This window comes from Centrocercus urophasianus, unplaced genomic scaffold (genome assembly GCF_019232065.1).
Source record: "Centrocercus urophasianus isolate 14NV4802_14NV808 unplaced genomic scaffold, USGS_Curo_1.0 seq_735, whole genome shotgun sequence".
NCBI classification, from domain to species: domain Eukaryota; kingdom Metazoa; phylum Chordata; class Aves; order Galliformes; family Phasianidae; genus Centrocercus; species Centrocercus urophasianus.
The window spans coordinates 13,720-34,709 of record NW_024885350.1 but is presented as its reverse complement, the minus strand read 5'-3'; the positions used below and the strand labels follow the sequence as shown (position 1 = coordinate 34,709).

Here is a 20,990-nt window from a genome sequence, read left to right as displayed (position 1 = left end):
GCTCAGCCACCCCATGTGCTGTCCCCTCAGCGAGGGCTTGAGCATGCCTCCACGCAGTGGGATTAGGCAAATCCAGACCCAGCTTGCAGGAAAGTGGGTTAATCCAATATTACTGAATGGAAAAGGGAAGCAAAAACCTGGTGAAGATTGCACCGTGCAAAAAAGCCTCCTCCTCCCCAAATTGGAAGGGGGACAAAGCCCCAGAGCAAGTCACTAAAAAGGGGTCTGGAACAATTTTTTGTTTTGTAGTTAAATATATTTTTGTTGATACACCTAACCACACATATTTACAGCAGGGCACAATGGGAACGCACGCAGCACACTCATGCAAGAGAATATCCATCGGCACCACAAACACTATTCTGTATTTATAAACCCTGCCAGCTGTGCAGAATAGCTTTAAGGCATAGCAGCTCATCATTTGAGGGGCAAAAACAACACAGCAGGAACAAGAAAAAACCTTCTACAGCAAGGGACAGCCCTTTCATCTGACGCCACCAGCCCCATTAGCTCCTTCTTTGCAAGCAAACCAAAGAGCTGAATCTTCACCACCTGCAACTTTCTGCTTTTTTCTGTATAAGTTAGGTTGTTTTTTTTCCACTGCAGTTGTTTCTCTGGGGCAAGGCAGAGTGCAGAAAAGCCCAGGAAAGCACCATACATGCCCAGTTTTGCACTATTTCCCATCCAACATAAAATAAATAAATAAATAAAAATCAGTGGGGCTGACCTTAATCCCAACTCAGAAATCCCAAATGGCACCCCATCCCAACTCAGAAACCCGGATGGTGCCACCTGCAACTTAAAAATCCCAAATGGTGCCAACCCCAGTTCCATATTCTTCGATAGTGCCAACCAACCCCTTGCACCCATAACCCTCACCAAAGCCAGCCTAAACCCGCCCCCCGGCGCCCCCAAAAAAAAAACCCAAACAGTAAAACATACAAAAAAGAAAAAACCTTAAGATGACTGTCAACTCATTTCCCCCCCTCTCCTCCCTGCTTTAAGAGCCAGGCTACTTCCTTGTTGGCTTTGTGCAAGGACAGCAGCACAAATGATATTTCCACCGTCGCACTGGATGGCCACACTCCTCCCCATCATCCCTGACCTCATGTCACACCACTGCCTCCATGTCCCCATCCCCAAGGGCAGAGGCTGGTGCCAGCTCACCCGGTACCAGACGATCTCCCGCATCTTTCCATCCGTCTTGAAGTTGCATTTCAGCGTCACAGCGTCACCCACCACTACAGGCGGCAGTGGCTCGATGCTGACTGTCAGGTAGGCTGCAACAGAGGAGAAAAAAGGGATGTAAGAGCTGGATAGGATGCCGAAAATTTGTTAAGTGGTTTTGGGGGCATTAAATGGCTCTGTTCAAAGACTAGAAGTTGATTACACCCTACATATGCGGATCTTGTCATTGTATGTACCAAACGCATAAAAAAAGTACCAGGGAAAACCCTCCTAATATTATGTAACATATATTTACCAGCACTAAAATGCAATGAAAAACCCTTTTGCTGCTTTTCTCTCTCTCTTTTACTTTGCAAGATCACCCAACTTGCCCGCAGGTACCCAAATCTCACCTGTCTCTGGAAGCTCAAAGCTGACCGGTGTACAAACCCCAACCCCAAAGACCAATCAGGATTTGAGATCCACAGTTGAAACTTGCAGCCTCGTTTCTCTTCATTTCCTCTCTCCATCGCTCTCCTCTTGGTTTGCTGCAAACCCATTGCAGGAGCACAGAGCTGGGGTCAAGAGGGCAGGGGACTGCATTTCATGTTTAGTTTGCTGTACCTCCTCCAGCTGCAGATTGACAGCCCTGCAGATCTGAGCTCTTACTGAGTACCATTTGGCACTGTTCCCAAGCAGCACACCTCAAATTCCACTGCAAAAATCCATTTTGTTTTAACAGCTGCTTGCATTGGATGGAAAAGCAATGCAGAATAAATAGGAGTGGGTTTGCAAACAGCCCCGAGTGGTGGAGGAACTGAGATTCTTTTGCAGAGGAGGCAGCTGAGGCTGGCAGAGATGGGAGAAAAGGAGGGATGTAGGGGTCACACAAGTTCTTTGTGGGCGTATCCCTGTTTTTGCCGCTTCACCTTTGACATTTGCAAAAGATCAGGCACAGAAATCAACAAGCACCAAAGCAATGCTTTGTGCCTGGCAGAGCTCTGCTTGCTAGTAGACGTGGGCAGCCCCCAGGCAAGATCTCATCTCCCTCCTGTCCTGGCATGGATCAAGCAGCCAATTATATAAGGCTGGCAGCAGCAGCACAAGTGACAGGTGACAGAGTTGAGATTGCATTCTCCCTTGCGCCTGCAAGTTATTAAGATACACCAGCCCCAGCCTGGCTTGAAAGCAGCCCCTGTAGTTGTTTTTTTTTTTTTTTTTTTTTTTTTTTCTTCAGTGGGTAAACTGAGGCAAAGAGGGTGAAAATGCATTTCTGAGTGCTCTGCACTGGCTTCAGCCCCACTCTTGCACATGGTAGTGCAAAGCCAGAGCACCCCCATCCGAATCCCTGTACACACATCTCTGAACTCCATCTCCCAAATGGCTTCAAAAATCCAAAATTATTGGTTTTTTGCTGTCTTCCTCTATATGTTGCAGAAGTCCCATAGCTATACCTCAACCCTTGAAGCTCCCACCTCAACCCTTGCTCAAAACCAAGCCTCAAATCCGAAGTGGGCCACTGCAAAGTTGCTCCTTCAGGGTTGGACCAACAGCATCCAAGCATCAGAGCAGATAATTCAGGCTTGGCAGTGCTATGAGGATATCTACTTCTTACAAATAAAGCATAGCGATAAGATGTTCTGTGCTTTGCAAAACCAACTCTTACTTCGTTGTAACCTCTCAATTTCTTGCATTGGTTCTATAGGGGCCAGAACCCTCCATGCTCAACCAGCAACAGATGCCCATTTCAGAGTGAAATCTCACCAGAAGGAAAATGGTGAAAGAGGGAAAGGGCATGAAGCAAGGAGAAGCAGCTACTTGGTCCTGTGGAGGAGCCAGCCACCAAAATGCCAGATACACAGGCTGGGAAAATAAACCCAAACTGATAAGAAGAAAAAAAAAAAAAAAAAAAGCAGAAATCCAGATGGACTCATCCAAAACCTGCTGCTCTGGTGCACATCCCCACAGAAATCTCCTATGCAACATCCCAGCCCCTTCTTGGTGAGAGAGCGATGCTGTGATGCTGCTTCCAGCTTGGATTTGGGCTTGCTCGTTCCTTTTCTCTTACACCTGTTGCTGGCAGGGAAATAAGCTCTTGATATTGGCTTCTGCCATGCTGGCATATCCCTGTTAGCTGCAAATGGGCTTCTTAGTGGTGCATTCATCATTGGTGGTGATGCTTATGAATCTCAGCACTCATCTCTCCTTCTTTCTTCCCAAGTGTGGAGAACTGCCATGCGTCACCATCCTCCAAGATGCACACCCCCAAACCTAATTCTGATTTCCCAGAAGGATGAGTGAGCAGAAGATGCAGAGAAGAGCTGAGTGCAGGTCTGTAGGATTTTGGGACTGTGTCAATAAAATCCCTCCAAACCACAGTTCAGCTTTCTAAGACATCACAGCCAATGCTTTGTCAGAGCAGAGAAATGCTGGAAAAATGTACTTTGCAGTCAAAACTGTGGTCATTTGCTTGCTTCCCATGCTCAGCCCAACCATTAGCTAGAGGGGCTCTGCTCTGCAATTCTGCCCCCCAGAACGTGATTATGGGAAGGGTCATGTTCTCATCCTGCTGCACTGTCCCCCAGGTCTTGCAACAAGATTTCTCCTCAGCTTCCACCCAAACATTTTTGCTTTAATATGCAGGTCTCTGATGGAGGCATCTGATATTGTGCAACAGGAGGGTTTCCAAGGCAGCAGTCCCTTGCTTGGGTTCACAGGGACTCCCCCTGGGTAAATCTAAGGTAAATTTGCATCGCACAGAATATTCCCCCCCCCTCCTGAATGCTTGTAAGCAAATTCCAAGGTTTGGCCTCACTTTCAAGCCTCTAGTTCATTTTTTCTTTTAATCAGATGGAAAAGCAAAGACAGAAAGGGGTGCACCAAAAAAAAAAAAAAAAAAAAAACCCAAAAAAACCAAATGGGCTAAAATAAGTGTAAGGTATAAACATCACTTTAAGTCCAAAATTTGCCATTTTTTCTGAAAAATGAAGCGTTGCACACTTTCCATACTCACAAGGTTGCCAGGTTTCAACACAGAACCCCACGTGTATCTTTCCCTTTCCTCCTTAGAAGCAGAGCAGAACTCACCCCCTATGGAAACAGTGCAGAAAGTCCTGGTCTGGTTGTTCTTTGTGATTTTTGTTTTTTTTTTTTTTTAATTATAGGGGAGAAGAAAACAGTAATGTCAGATACTGCTGAACCTGAAAGTCTTTTGTAACCGTTTTACAAAGGGCTGAGCACTGGATTTGCGTCTGGCCAGCCAGCACCTCTACAGCCCCAAAGCAGCTCCCAGCTCTAAGCTCCTCTCCTTCCCCTCCACTCTTTTAAAATAAAACATATTTCATAGCCAAAGATGAGCCATGCCACCTTCTGATTAGATTCTGACCTATAGAAATGCAGTCCTCTGATTATATTTCATCCCTGGGGAAAAAAAAAAAAAAAAAAGAAAAAAAAGGTATTTTTGATAGCGAGCAGTGGGAATTCTTGCAACATTCACTTAAAAAAAATTATGAAAGGAAGGAGGCAGGAAGAGATAAGTGAAATGTCCTTTTAAATCAGGAGTGACACATTAATAAAAGCAGCACATTGTAACATGCTCGGCGCTTTCAATTACAGAACAGCTGCAAGGGAGGAGGTGCAAACACCAATGCATGCAGAAGTTGAGGGATGTTGCTGCGTTCTGGTGTGTCCCATGGTTCTCCCCCCATCGAGAAAACCCTTCACTGTGTGTCCAATTACTTTTAAACTACATCCAAGGAAAATGTGGGTTTATTGACACTAATTGGTGCTTGTCTTCCCTGTATGCTCATCGATTCCTCAAATCTCATTGTTCCCCAAGAAGCCAATGCCAAACCAACAATGGGTTGAGACATGTCTCTGGGAATATCCCCACATTTCACCTGCCCCTTCTGTGCCTAAAGGGATGGTCATTTTGGGGTGGCAGTGCTGTTTCTGGTGCTTTGTTGGGATGGGCAGCCAAGCAGGAACACCCTCCAGGCGCCAACACAGGTGATACAAACACATCCCCACTGTAATCAGCCCACGATTAGCAGAGCTTATACATAATTCACACTATTTCCTTCACCACCTCCTGTCCCTAGGTCCGCCAAAAGCATTCAGGAAAAGCAACCTAATGGGTGCTTTGCATCATTTTCCCCTCTTCTCTTTCCTCCTGCTCTTTCTTATTTTCCTTTGGCTCTGATGTCTCCATTCTTCCATTCAAGACTTAACCCTTCTGTGTCTTTCAGTCTTTTGACCCCCTCCACCTCTCCTCTTACTGACTTTTAACATGAGGCCAGCCCAGCTGGCTCCTGCTCTTTCTGCCTTTTCATTTTTCTCTGCAATTTTGCCCTCCTAGGTTCCTTCTGCTGGCACACAGCAGCAAGCACAGGGAAATCCTCCAAGCGCACAAACCTTCTTTGCAAAGGGTTTGAAAGGATTTCAGGATTTTGCTGATGGAGGAAGCACGCTGCCCCTTGCAGAAGAGCCACTTGGGATGCTAAAACTATGAGGGATACGGTTAGTGCACATAATGGGGATGGGTTGATGGTTGGACTTGATGAACTTAGCACTCTTATCTAACCTTAATGATTCTAAGAAATTGCATTCCCCAAAAGAAGGGAGGAAGATGATGAGAGGTACATGGGAGGTCACCAGAGCGCAAGGTGAGGCTGAATTCTCTGTGGCCACAGGGCTGAGGAGCATTAAGCAAACGTGCTCTGACTCGTAGCACTTGGCAACATTTTGTTCATTAAAGATTAAATACCAGCAGTTGCTCCCATTCCTGCGAGCACAGCTAAATACTTTTTCCTTCTCTGCCCAGCTATATTCCCAGCTCCAGCAATGCCTTATTTATGAACTTCCCAGGCAATTTACAATTATAATGGGCTGCTGCCTCTCCTACTAATCCAGGAGGGCTACAAGGGGCAAGAAACAGCGAAGGACTCCCATATGTCCCAACACAGAGTGGCCATATTTTGCTGAATCTGGAGCTTTTTTCCCTGGCAAGCTGCTGCACTGATTTTTTTTTTTTCCCCTCCAAAATGGAGGAAAAAAGTATTTTAATACAGGTTTAACATTCACAACTGAAATCGGATGTGACAGACAGAGGCAGCGTCAGGCATCCAAAGGAGATGGTCCTTTCACAAAGGAAAAAGGTGGGGGGGAGCCCCTTTGTGTTTTTAAAGGCATAAAGGTGCATAAGTTTTGCCTGATTTCCCACTTTTTCCTTAAAGAAAAACAGAACCTGAGTATCAACAGGGCAGAATGCCCCCAAAACCCACCCAAAATTTGTGCTGGATTTTGTAATTTTTTGTTCATTCCTCATGCTGTATTTCTTTTTCTATTCACGCAATATAGCCATAGGACCTGGCGTCACCAGGCCACCTGGAGCAGAAGGAGAATCGCGCTCCCGCTGCAAGGAAGAGCTCTGCTGACAGAGAGCAAATTGTATTAACACTGTGTAAATAGGATATTAACAGGCCGGCCAAACAATTAAAGAGCCAGTAATTAAAATTCATCTTCCTACACACCACGGCGAATTAAAGTACAAACATTTAATTAGATACCTCTTACCTCATCCATTTGCATAAGAGGGAGGAAGCACTTTGCAGCTGTTTCTCTAATTATACTGCATGGGGGTTGCTGGACCACACCAGCACCTAAATCCTATGGCATTGTAGAGAAAAGACATAGAATACATAGCATAGAGGATTTTTCTCTAATGAAATAGGTTGCAATGTGCACATCAAAGCCTACACCAAGCTATCTCCATCCTATGGATGTGTCTCCTGTCTTGCTAGCTCTTTGTCATTTTAATCAATAATTTTAATCAATACATTGATTGAGCATGGTTGGTTTGGCCTTTTGACCCTTTTAAATCAAGATTAACTGAGAAAACCACTAAAAGCAGGGCACTGGCATCATCAGTTATAGAGGGACCCTTCAGTAGGGACAGGCAGGCCCTAAAGGGTCTGTTTCAATTTGGATTTTATGATAAAAATGTTTGCAAACTCTTCAAAACATCCTCTTTTTAAGCCTTGCCAGTCAGATTTTATCACAGTGTCACAGTCCAACTGGTGTGTAAGGCCAAACTACAACACCAACTTCCAACAATTTCTCAAACCCAACTGAGATGGGATTTCTGAACATTACCCACAGCTTTTTTTTTTTTTTTTTCCTTTCTTTCTTAAATCCTGCACTTCCTTCCCCCCAAAATATCCCAGCCAACTAAAATCCCGCAATTCAAGCCTAATATCATGTTGTGCCATGGTACCCAAACATCACTGCAGTGCATTTCTAACACCACACATCACACAAGGGCTTCTCAAAAAACTACACCACCATACCTTAAGAAAAACCAATTTTTAGACTTTAGTTTTGTCATCACCATGAATATTACGGCCATTTTTAAATTTTTACATCTTACATTCTTACTAGATCCAACCAGTGCCCATAGCCATGCTCCAATGCAGCGTGACAATAGCACAGGCTGCAGAAAAATGAAGACCAAAGCTTAAAATGGATTATGTTGGTTAAAAAAAAAAAAAAAAAAAAAAAAAAAAAAAAAACACTGCAAATGCTTTGGGTGGGTTTTTATCCACATCAGCACAACCTCGGTATAGGCAAGGACACGTGAAGAAGGGTCTGAACAAAAAGCCACTTGTCTCTCAAGGGTTTGGATTTCTGCAGACAGCCCCAGACATAGTAAGAGGTGCTTCTCCCATTGCAAACATGGGGCAGCCTCTCTACTGCAACCTTACTACCAGAAAAACAACTTGTAGCAGCCATGAATCAACGCTAGACTCCGTTTTTTCCAGTGTGAAGTTATGAGAACTCAATGTCATCCCATCTACTTCAGCACTACCCTGGCCTTTGGGTTGTGCCATTTGGCAATGGATCACACAAACACAATGAGCGAGCAATTTAGGACTTGGGAACCTCAAGAAGATACAGAGTCACCTTCACTCTTCCCAGTGCCCATCTCCTGCCTTCTCCAACTCCTTCCAGCATTTTCAGTTTTTTCTCTCCTTTCCCATCCTACTGACTCTCCCCACTCATCCATCCATCACCAAGCAGGAGTTAATAAAACAAATGCAAAGCCCTGCTTTGCACAAGCCTATTGTGCACAAGCCTCACCTCCAGTGTGTCACCAACAAACAACTTTGAAACGCACAGAGCCATCCAAGCAGCTATGCACCCCGTGCATGGGAAACAAAACCTGTTTTAATGTCTTTTGTCACACCTTTTCCAGCCAAGGCTTGACAGCAGTGCTGTTCCAGCTCACCGGAGCACAATATGAGAAAGCTCCTTTCACTGCTGGCATCGAGTTAGTGCTTGTAGCACATCTCTGTCAAACAAGATGTTTGTGTGAAAGCCTCAGGAAATTGGTCGTTTCTGGGAGTAGGTTATGGTTTTTTTTTTTTTTTTTTTTTTTTTTTTTTTACTCCATAGACAGTGGAATGCGTGGTCAGCTTGTGCAATGCAACCCAGAGTGTGACAGCAACAAAACAAAGAGGAAAGAAAGAAAATGAAAGTTTTGAGTAAGTTTTGTAAAAATGGCTGAGGCATTTTTCTGAAGCAAGCAATACCCAGGATAACCAATACATGCGTCATTTAGGTGCTTAGTAGATCCCTAGATAAAATTAGGCACTTTGTTGGAGAGAAACTCCAAAACATGACATTGATGATGGAAATCCTGCAGTCACAAAGCCAAAGGCTACCTCCTGCCTACCCCAACCCACAGTATCCTTGGAAAGAAGAAAATCACAGCAAAGATAAACGCACCTATTACAAAATGAGAGATGCTCCAGATAGTGGAAAACTTCTGATGTTGGGAGTGAAAACATGAAAAAAATAAGGCTTAGAAGACAGAAATAAGCAGGGGATAAGTGGGAGCAGCAAGACTACAGGTTATACTCAAACAAACGGGAAATATCAACCATATAGGAAATAATTCACTATCCTCAAAGCTGACGACAAGAACTGGCTGCGATGATACAGCCTGACGTTACTCATAAATGAGCAGTTTTTCTGCACACACACCCACAGAGAAAGACAGATAATCAAGCAAAATCACTTGGAAATACACACCGACCCCCAAAACCCATAAATCATACTAAAAAGAGATCACACAATATGGAGAAGAGAAGATAGGTCTTTCCACCCCATGCAAATTACAAGCAGGGCTGCGTTTGCTGCATTGGTAATCCTCTCGATGTATTTTATTAGCTACTACCAGACCCCTCTGCACAGGATAGGAAACCATGCCCATAAATTATAGATAGAATATTTATCTCTTACAGCTGCACAGACGTGAAGTATGTTTAGCAGCATTTACTCCAGCACACCAAAATTTTATTTATCATTTCTCCTCCTGCATGTTCAGTACATTGCCCTAAAGCTGCCAGCAAACGATGCACGCCTACACTGCGAAAACTGAAACTTAAAGCACTCATGGGTCATGCAGGGCCCCAGATCCCCCGATTTTTAAATGGAGATCACTCTCTTCATTTGCTTGTATGTATATATGCAAATTGGGGCTGATTGCTTGTGGAGCAACCTGCCATTCATACTGTTTGAAAAACCACAAATAAGCAATTTAGGATAGATTCCTTCAAACCAAAGCCAGCTTGCTTGCCCCCCAACTTTTTTCCAACGCAAGCTGAAGATAATCAATTTTTGCAAAATTGGAGAGGATGCAATGGGTAAGAGATGTCACCTGCCTTGATTAGGATATGTTGGCTTTCTGGGCACATTGCACCAGTTGTGAATGCATTTATTTCCATGCAGCATTTCCAGTCTAACCCCTTGAGAGAACAGGACATCACCCTGACCAACCGCTGATGGAGCCCCACATGTTGAAAGCACCCAAAAACCCCAACCAAATCCCTTTGCAGTAATGCATGGTCCCTCCCCAACACCCTGGGCATGATATTGGCTGGTGCTCAGGAGCAGGATGCCCTGCAAACATAAGCATCCTTCCCCTTGCGCTTGCTAAAACTTCACACCCCTCCTGCCTTTTAGTTAGTCAGTATTGTGCTGAGGCTGGTGGAATCTGTTAATCCCCATTCACTGCAGAGCAAACCCCTCCTCAGCGCAGATGTGGGGTTTAATTTGATATTAACTGTAGCAAGAGCAGGAGAAGCTGTACTGAGATCCTGGAGCACTCTGCAAAGGACTGAAAAGGTGTGGGTTTTTTTTTTTTTTTTTTTTTTTTTTTTTTTTTTTTGGTTGGTTTGGTTTTTTTTACCTTTTTTTCCAGCAAAAAGCTCTACTTTAGGTATCAATACAAGATCCCATCAGCCAACCTCTTGCACCTCTGTTTCTACCTCATTTTGGAGCAGAAAAATGCAACACCTGGATGCAGGCACTGCTCCAAGCATTCTCCAGGGCTGGATAGGGATCAAGATCCTGCTACCAAAATCCCACCCAGCCAAATTCTGAATGCAATGCATTGAGAAACACCATCAACATTACAGGAAAAAAAAAACCACAAATTATTTGTAAGCAGCTCGGTTTATTAGAGCCTCACTCTGAAGCTGATACACTGCATGAAGATGCTGAAACTTAACGAGGAAAGTTGCTGCAACCCCTGTGAACCTTCTCTCTATTTTTTGGTGCAAACGAGGGTTGCTCTTGCTAAAGTGAAAGGTGTATGCCCTGCCTCCGGGTGAGGATTACCACACCAGGAGCTAATTATTTGAAACCATAGCTCACTTCATTAATCTAGGCTTAAGCATAATCCCAGCCTGTGTTAATTAGTGGAGCTGGAAGCAGTGTGAAGTGTGCATTCCATCCATGCCTCAGTTTCCCTGCTTGCAAGGGGGAGTGCAAGATCTACCATTTTACAAAAGCACCTGAAATCAAGTGAAACACGAACACCAGCAAGGGATCATTGGAGACGAGCACTATTCCTCAAAAATAAGTGCAATATTGAACGTTAACATCAGAAACACCACAGTCCTCCGTAAAACCTTCTACTCCTCCAGCTTTAGCTGAGAGAAATACAAGCATGGGGTGGACAGAAGAGGAAAATAAAAATTAATTTTCCTGAAGAGCAAGGATGAGGATTTAGGTCTGGGTGCTGCTCATGGGTTTCCCACCATGTTAAAAGTCCCAGCAAGGTGTTGTGCCCAGAGCAGGAGCACGTGACCACAAGCTACAATGAACAATTTGCTTATTTCTTTGTTTGCAGTCAAATCCAACTAGCCCAGATTAGCGACTGGTGATAAAATGGGAGCTATCTGCTCCCACCCTACTCCCCAACTGCCTGTAATCTCTGCTTGTGCCATTGGTTCTGTGCTCTCTAAACAGGAAGGGATTATTATTATTCTCTTTTTTCCATGTTCTGAACTTATACAACAAGGGCACGACCTCAAGCAGAGAAATGAGGGAAATAAAACCTGGTAGCAGGCAGAAGTGCTTCAAAAGCCCAAAAGCAAGGCAAAGCCACCGCAGTAGAGTGAGGGAGGAAAGGAGAGAGGAAAAGTGGAATGTAGGGATGGATGGAAGGAAGAAGGGAGCAACAGACAGGGAGGGATGGAGAGATGAACAAAAGAATGGAGAGAGGCACGGAGAGAGAGATGGACGGATCAAAGTATGGAGGGGCAGAGTAAGGGAGGAAGAAGTAGCGGGATTGAAGGGATTGAAGGAAAGAGGAATGGAGGGAGGGAGGAATGAAGGGAAGGATGGAGTGAGGAACAGAGGGAAGAATAGAGAGAGGGATGTGGGTATGGAGGAGCAGAGAAAGGGAGGAAGGAGTGGACAGAAGGACAGAGAGAGGTAGAGTGGATGGGGTGGGTAGGACGGATACCTGCACATGCTAGATTATTACATACATAACGCCATGGAATCCCCTCACCCCCTGCCCAACCCCACACAACCAAGTCCTTTACCTACCACCTTCCTGCTCAAGGGCTGATCTCTATATCCCAGACCCAACATCAGTACGAGGAACAGCAATGCTCCAACCCTTTGCCTTGAGCTGGGCTGCTTTATCTCTTCAATGCTGACATCACGCTCATCCCCTGGCATCCTCCCATTCACCCATCCTCTGTCTGCCTCTTTTCTTCTCCATCTCCAACACCTGCCACACAAAGCCGGATTGCTGATTCGAAGCCACTCTCTCCTCCCCAATTTACACTCCGTGATTAATAATCCCTTTGCTCTCCCAGTAATGCCATGCCACTAATAAGATTAAAACATATCACTCTCTTACAGCACCGATTCATAACACTGATTTACCGTTATGTTACTGCTGCTGTGGAGAGGATGCACATGGCTGTTACCTTAATCCCTATCCATCTCTGCTCCATTGAGAAATAACTGCTAATTAATACCTTCCTGTCTCCTGACTGCTTCCAGATATGCCTGACTATCATTCATTTGGCCAGCTTTTTGCTGTCAATCTGCAGGACTGATAGGGCATCCTGTTTCCTTCAGCTCTGCTAAGCAGCTCTATTTTGTGCTGGGTTTTTTTCCCCCAAAAAGCTGGGTTTTCCAAGCTCCTTTTCCATGAGGTATCCTAAAGGCTCACGAGGATGTACTGGCCCCCACCATCTTCATTTATTTTTCTCCACTTTCCGACATCCACCCCTATTTCTGCATCATGACTCTGCACCCCCAAGGCAGTCTGGAAATGGGACACACCCCAGAAAACCCAACAGCTTTATTTCTGCATCACAACTCCATGTCCCCAAGCCTGTTTGGGGCATCCTAAAAAATCTTAATTGCCCCATTTTCCTCCCCACTTTGTCTACCAGGAGAGCACAAACCAGTGACATCAGAAACAACAGCAACAGTAGCAAGACCTTGGGATAGGAGGTGGAAAAAAAAAAAAAAAAATCAACAAAGCCTCTGATCTGATGAATGTGGCAGGGGAGGCCAATGCTCTGCTTTTAATAAAACATAACGAAGCGTAGGATCATAAAATATTTCCTTTAATTCAGTGCTCCCACGAGGGTGGGTAAAGAGGCTCAGTAACGCGGTAGGATTTCCTCACAGCTTGCCAGCAGGGAGAGGACAGCAGGATTTGTGAAACAGCCCATTTACAAGCTATAAGTGTTCTCCTTCCCATCCCAGCCTTATTTCGGGGAAGAGGGAGCTCAGCTGTTCATGCTGCAGTCAGCCCTATCCAGCCATCTATGCTATATCTCCTACATATCCCATACAACCAGAGCATCTCCATCCTGTCACACCTTTTGGAGTTACATCCAGTCAGCTTTTGGGTAGAAAAAGGTGAAGTATAGCATCACATAGCCCTCTATGCTATATCCCATATAGGTCCTATATAGCCAGAGCACCCCCACACTCCTGCACTTTTCAGGGCTTCAGCCAGCCAGCATCTGGGATGGAAATAAGTGATCAAGAAGGGATGCTCAGCTCTTGCCTGGCTGCTTTTTGCTCCTGCTTCTCCCATCCTCATGCTCATGGATGTGTTGCACATATCCATACACAAATCCATATATCCACACCTCCCAGGCGAGGTGGTATAATTGATTAACATCCTCATGTTAAAAATCTCTCTGCATCTCCTTTGTCCTACACCAAGCACTAAATATAACCATTCAGTATATTCTCTCCCTTCCAAGACAGATAACATTGTTTAAGTAAGCCTTTTAAATTTTAAAGAGTTGGGTTGTTTTCTCACAGTGGGAAGCTTTTAGCGGATGAGAGGATAGGAGAAGAGAGGGGATCTGGGCAAACAAATGATAGAACGCAGCCCCACTGCAACGAGAAATCCCAGAACATGGGCAACCCTCCCATCCCAGTGACCAAATCCTGCCCCTGCAAAGACATCTCCTACTCCAAAGTCACCCAGATGTGTTTTCCTGCTGAAAAAAAGTTAACAAGATACATTTTTGCAAGCAGAGGGCTTAAATTTGGCAACCAGGCTTCCTTCAGTGCCTTTGTGTTCCCACGCTGCTGCTATAATTACAGCAGAGTAAATTCTCTCCGTCAGAAGGAAACCCATCTCCAGCCAGCTTGCATATATTATATCTTTCCTAAGATTTCCTTAAAAAGACAGAAAAAAAAAAAAGCCAATCCCACCAATAGTAGTGCAATGAGATGTAAATATAACTTTAAAAGAGCCACCTCCACTGGCACTCATGAAAATATTTCATCTCTATGTGCATATAAGTTGTAACTAGAGCAGTCGTACTGGCTTGATCAGATCCAGGCTGTTGGTCATCCAGCATGGGGCAAAACACCCTCCCCAAAACACCCCCAAATCAGAGCAATTCCAATGCTTTGGGGGATACCTGATAAACTTTTCCCCCACACACTCCTGCTTTTTTAGCCCATCTTGCCCTCCCTGCAGAGCCAGCAACTCCCTGAGCCATTGCCCTTTCCAAAATTTTCCTCTTTTCAAGTACTGACAACACCAAGATCCAACCTCCTTTTGGGGATCAGTCTGTGTACAACAGAAAACAACATTGCCACCAGCAAATCCCATGTTATCCATGCAATCCATCCCCCCCAAAAGCATTTCCATTGATGACAGCACACCCAGGAGCCAACAGGAGAACCCCACCATATCTCCAATCATCCCGCATCCCTCCCCCATCACTTTGGTCCCACACACCAAGCATCTCTTTAGTCCCACACCTCAACCATTGCTTCGGTCCTACAGGAAAAAGCAAACCCCCATCGAGGGGCATTCCCAGATCACGACTGCCCATCCCTGCTGCTGAAGTTACTCCAGTCATTTCGCAAAGAAATATCAGTGTATATGCAAAGTGGGTGCATCCCATCAGAGGAAGCTCCAGCTCCTATTTCCCCAGCCTGAGCAGACAGGATGTAGCCACAGAATTTATCTGCAAGCACCGGGAGGTGGAGCAGGGCTGGAATCACAGCTGCTAATCTCTTCACCCTCCTCTCTGAAGTATATTGTTGAAGGCATTATATAAAAGAAAATTATACACAGGTTTGGGCAGAGAAGAACAAAATCCCTGCTCCAGCCCTCCAGGATGCTGCCTTTCAACTAAAAAGGGTTTTGCAGATGGAGATTTGCTTCCAGCAGCAGAACAGATAAAACATGTCATCCAGAAGCTGGGAAGGGCTCTTGCTCACAGCATCCTTCTGATGGGAAATTTATCTTTATCCTGATATTCCCCAAACCTCCTAGGAGCCAAGGGTAGCGAGAAGTCCCTTGCTGCGGACCCAGCCAAGAACTGCAAAGCCTCCTTCCCCACTCCTAACCTCCCTTGCATGGATGTAGAGATGGGTGGGGATGGACAAATATGGGGAACGATGGTTGTGAGAAGGGATGGACAGACATGGAAAGGGATGGGCAGATGTGAGCATGGATGGGCACAGGGATGATTGGACACAGGAATAGATGGGTGTACCTCCCCTACGAAGACAGGCTGAAGGAGCTGGACTTGTTCAGCTTGGATAAGAGAAGGTTATGATGAAGCCTCATTGTGGCTTTTCAGGATTCAAAAGGGAATTATAAACAGGAGGGGAATCAACGTTTTACAAGGGGAGACAGTGATAGGACAAGGGGGAATGGTTTTAAGCTCAAGGAGGGAAAGTTTAGATTGGATGTCAGGGAGAAGTTCTTTACAGAGAGAGAGGTGAGGTGCTGGAACAGCTGCCCAGAGAGGTTTGTGGATGCTGCCCCTGGAAGTGCTCAAGACCAGGGTGGATGGGACCCTGGGCAGCCTGGTCTAGTACCAGACATGGAGGTTGGTGGCCCTGCCTGTGGGAGAGGGATAGGAACTTGATGATCCTTGAGGTCCCTTCCAACCCAAGCCGTTCTATGATTCTATGGATGGATGGAGAGTCATGGATTTGTCAGGACTCTATTAACAAGGGTTATTCATTCACCCATTTCCACTGCTTTTCTCCAGCATTTGGTTTTGCTTGGTACCCAATCTTCTGCTTATTATAGACTTTGTGCCCTGGAAAATATAGAGCTGGCAGTGATGGTGACTGCACATTGTGATGTGGGTCGTGGTCCTGCACTTTACTAAGAGCCTGCCTGCCCTTGGCAGTTGCACCATGAATCTGTCCCAAAGTTGGTAGAAGTCCTGCACTGAAAACAAGCTGTGATTGACTATTTATTTTAGGAAGGAGATGGGGAAAAGAGGGAAGGAGATAATGCCAGAGAGATAATGTGAGCACCAGCTATTAGTTACAAACAAGCCCATCAGTACACCAAGTGCCTCTGCAGCAAGCAAACAAAAGGGCAAAGAGAGCAGCTTGGCACGGAGCAAACACAGCACATCAGCTGCATCCTCCCTCCTCAGCTCTATGCAGGCTGATTTCCAGGCTGGGAAGTTTTCCAAAAACAAAACAAAACAAAACAAAAAAAAAAAGCCAACAACAACAACAACAAAAAAACAACCACAAGGTTTGGGGGCTCCTTCAATGGACTTTTCCACAGCGCCTGACTTGCAGTCAATGAAATCAAGCAAATGGGGCAGGGAATGAAAGCAGTAAGTAAAACAACAGTAAGTGCCAAGCGATGCCCATCCTCCCCATGCATATCAGATGCTCCATAAAAACCCAGTGCATCAACTAATGCAGGAACTGAATTGCACCTGCATGCTGCTGAAGCCTGCATGCAACCAGAGGGAAGACCTCTGCAAGGGTGTGAAGGTACCAGAGATAGCCCATGGTGCACACAGGAGGGCTGCAATGGATACAGTATACAGTGCACAGCATATAACATTTGCACTTTGCATATAGCGTACTGCATATAGCATTTGTGTGTTGCATACAGCATAGAGTATGTTGTACGTTGAGGGACATTATTAGAGGAGATGGGTTGACAGTTGGATTTGATGACCTTAGTGGTCTTATCCAACCTTAATGATCCTATGATTATATATGTAGTGTTTAGCGTGTTGCATATAAGATCATTTACCACCTTGAAGATAGGATTAACACCTCGCATATAGCAAGGGCTGCTTAGCTCATGGGTCTTGAAAGCAAAACCAGGACACACAACACACATCCGCCCTGGCTCTGTGATCTTTGTGAGTCTAGAGAAGTCAAAATTTGGTTAAAAAAAAAGGAAATCAGCCAGACCTAAAGTTAAATACCGCAGCACCATCAACACTAAGAACTTGCTCGTTGCAACAGGGAATGGGGAATCTGAAGGATTTGCCCCAAAACTGAGCTCCAGCACCTGGAAGAACACAGAATTTAAAATACGGGGGGTTTTGCAGGAAAATGAAGCATGGAACAACTCTGTGCCCCAAAGCTGCCTATTAACTTAGGAAGGTGCAGGGCGAGGGGAGGAAGCTTGCTTTGTAAGAACACTCTAAGATTGAAGCTGGCAGCTCTAAAGAGCTGCAAAATGCAGCTGGGAGAGAGAGAGAGAGAGAGAGAGAAGGGAATAACAAAATTGGCCTAATTGGGAGAGGGCAAGGGCAATTAGCAGGGTGGATTGTCAGAAGGACTTTATGGATTTACTCAGGCAGCATGAGGCTTTGCAGGAAGCAGAAATTCATGGAAAAGGGGAGGAAAGGATAAAGAGAAGGTGACCCTGAGCTGAATGCAAGATGGGAAAGCAGGAGCAGGAAGGCTGACGGAACATGTTCTGCTTTTCCAGGTCAGCGCAATGTGCTCGTAGGTGAATTAGAGCAGGTTGTTCTGCACGTGGTGCAAGGATGCTCCTCCTCTCTCTGCACCGTGCAAACTCCCAGACACCTGACCACTGAATTTTCTCCTTTTCTACCCCAAACCTTCTCAGATGACGGCAATATCAATATCTCACTGAGATCAGACTTCAACATATTTAACTCTCCTTTCATGTTTGCAAAACACAGCTCTGATTTTCCCTGCCCGTTAAAAGAAACCTGATGAGCATGTGATGGGAACGTATTTCAGGCAAGAGTGAAGTGCCAGCAAACAGCCTGGGGCAGCCAAGGAGCCATCACCCTGCCTGCAGATGAGACTTTGTGCCTTTCCAAAAACCACCACCGCAAGGCTATGGGGCCACTGCCAGCCACCGTCTGACCGCTCACCTCCTGCATATGCCCTCATTTTTCCATTCTGATGCTCTCTCAACCCACTTAGCCATGCTCAGGTTGCTTTTCCTGGCCAAGGGGAGAAATTGAACTTGTTTTAATGGGAAAAGCTGTATAGGGAAGGGCACAGCTGGCCTACCACACATCCAGAAAACAGGGAGCATCGTATGAGGGAATAAAAGGGCTTTTCATTCAGAAGTGATGGATTCAGATGGAAAGCCCCAAAATGCACTCACAGATGCTCTTATGGATGCTTTGCTTGAGTGTGTGCACTGCTGATAGGATGTTCAATCACACCCACAGAGATGGGGCAGCAATAGGGGAAATCACGGGGAGAACACAGAGCACGCACCATGCATTGTAGACAGTGCATATAAAGAAAAAAAGAACAAAATTTACCACTTCAGAGAGGCATTGTGGAGGAAAAAGTGATGGGACTTAACATCCCCTTTGTAGGCATGGATCCTGCTGCATCCCTGGCAAGAATAAGGCTGGAGATCCCCGGGTGCAGAATCCCCAGCCAAGAATGTTCTCAGCCAAGGAAAAGCCATCTGCCCAATGCTGAACCTCAGGAACTGCCATCCACTGCCAGAGCATCGGGATGGGCTTTTTGCAATGATATATTTCTTTTTTGCTTGGAAAGTGCTGGGTTTTGGGACAGCGCTAAGGAAACACTTCAAGCAGCTCAACCTCAGGATATGGGAGCACAGAGAAGTTCCAGTGGGGTTTTAGGAGCTGAATGCTGAGCTCATGGCAGCACTAATCCAGATCCACACGCCACGATCAGATCCTATCATATCATTTCTCACCCCACAGCCCCACACTGATCCACAGAACAAACGCTTTGACCTCTTTCTCCCCCCCAAACATACACCACAAACACAGGCTTACCCATCCCTACTCTCATCAATCATCAGCAGAAAAGCACATTAAAAGCGGAACTCAGCTTTATGCAGGTGGATCTGTGCTACCCCCAAAGGATAGTATTGTGCACTTCACCTCAAACTCGAGAAGAATTGGCCCCTTTGTGCCAATCCTACAGAGCGCGTCCACCGCTCCCCCTCCCTGTGCCCTGCAGCAGCTGATGGCTGCATTCTATGCAGGAAAAAGCGTGTTAGAAATAGCAAAATCCCAACAGTTGCCCAATCAGTGCCACTCACCTCCCAGCACTCAGAGCTGTGCAGAGCAGGCAGGGCTTTGATGAACTATACAGAGAATGGACTAGGGGCTATCCCTGCATACCCTATTAGCAGGTCCCTATTAATGAGGACAATGTCAGCATCCTGTTAATAGATTCAAAAACAACGTCCTGTTGGGGGGAACCCTATTAAGAGGTAAAAACTGGGTGTTCTATTTGCAAGTGCCCTACTAATGGGTCTAAAACTGGTGTCCTAGTAATGCCTGCCTTATTAGCAGGTCCAAATTTGGTACTCTATTAAAGGGGCTAAACCTACTGCCCTATCAGCAGATTCATTTATTACCAGATCCAAGCCAAGTATCCTACTAATGGGTGACCTAATACTAGGTCCAAATCTGGTACCCTGTTAACAGATGCTCTGTTACTGGGTCCAAATGGGTTGCCTTATTACTGAGTTACCCTATTATGAAGTCCAAACCAGGCACTCTGCATGCAACCACCTTATCAACAGATGTAAACCTAGCATTCAGTTAACAAGTGCCCTATTAACAGGTTAAAATCCAGCATCCTATTAGCAGACATCCTATTAACAGGTCAATGTCTGATACACCATTACCAAATCCAAACTAATCACCCTATTAGTGGCTTCTCCTATTACCAGGTGCCCTGTTACCAGTGGTCCAAAAACCACTATTCCGTTACTGGTGCCTCATGCCCAGATCCAAAACCAGTGCCATATTATCAGGTCCAAAACTGAAGACCTATTAACAGGCACTCTAATCTCAGGTCCAAAACTGACGCCCTATGACCAGGCTCCCTATCACCAAGTCCAAAACCACTGTCCTATTACATGGTGCCTTATTACCAGCTCCAAAACCACTGCCATATTAGCGGGTCCCCTATTCCTGGGCACCCTATTACAGAGTGCAAAACACTGCATTATCAAGGGTGCCCTATTCCCAGATCCAAAACCACCGTCCTACTACCGGGTCCAGAACCACTTTCCCATTACGGAGAGCCTTTCCCAAGCCGCGAGGGGGGGCACAGAGCCTAGAGCCCCCGCACACCCGCAGCACAGCATTTTCCCGTTATTTGGGATCAGGGCACAGGGCTGATCCCGTTGTGAGAGGGTGATGGAACTCACCCAGTGCCAGGTCCAGGAAATCCCAAAGCAGCAGTAAAAAGAGGGTCAGGGGGCTCATGGTCCGCATAGCGTCCGCGGGGGAGGAGGAAGGGGAGCCCCCATAGGGCTCACCGGTGCCCCGAACCACTGGCTGTAGCATGGGAGGGTCCGGAAGGCATCGCGGCGGTGCCGGGCTGGGCTCGACGCCCCTCTCTGCCGATCCCACCGAGCTGAGCCGACCGCTCGCAGCTCCAGCACCGCGATGTCACCGCTCGAACCTCCTGCATCCACCGCCCGGCTAAGCCCGCCCCGGTCCGGCCCCAGGGCGGGGCTGCAGGGAGGGGGTGGGGATGGATGGGACGGGCGGTTCAGGGCGGGCTGTGATTTGTATGAATGTGCGTGGTTTATGAGGGAAGGCTGTGCTCTGAATCCCAGCTTCACTCTGCCATTCCCCAAAATCGCAAGATCTCCCCTCATTTTAAGCCAGCCTCGTGCAAACAGTCCCCAGCATTGTCCTTGGGGGTTACAGCTTCCAAACCAACACAACCAGCAGCACCAGACTGATGGAATCTGCTGGCTT

General features: G+C 46.1%; 1 protein-coding gene across 1 annotated transcript in view; it reads right to left on the bottom strand.

Annotated features, from left to right (window-relative positions):
* The window catches only part of IGSF21 (immunoglobin superfamily member 21), a 32,780-nt gene extending 12,210 nt beyond the window's left edge, over positions 1–20,570 (bottom strand). The window contains exons 1-2 of the mRNA XM_042838158.1: positions 20,432–20,570; positions 1,168–1,280 (exon numbers count right to left, since the gene is read on the bottom strand). Of these exons, the coding sequence (XP_042694092.1) occupies positions 1,168–1,280; positions 20,432–20,570 (252 nt within the window). The remainder of the gene's footprint in view (positions 1–1,167; positions 1,281–20,431) is intronic.
* Positions 20,571–20,990: the final 420 nt, after the last annotated feature.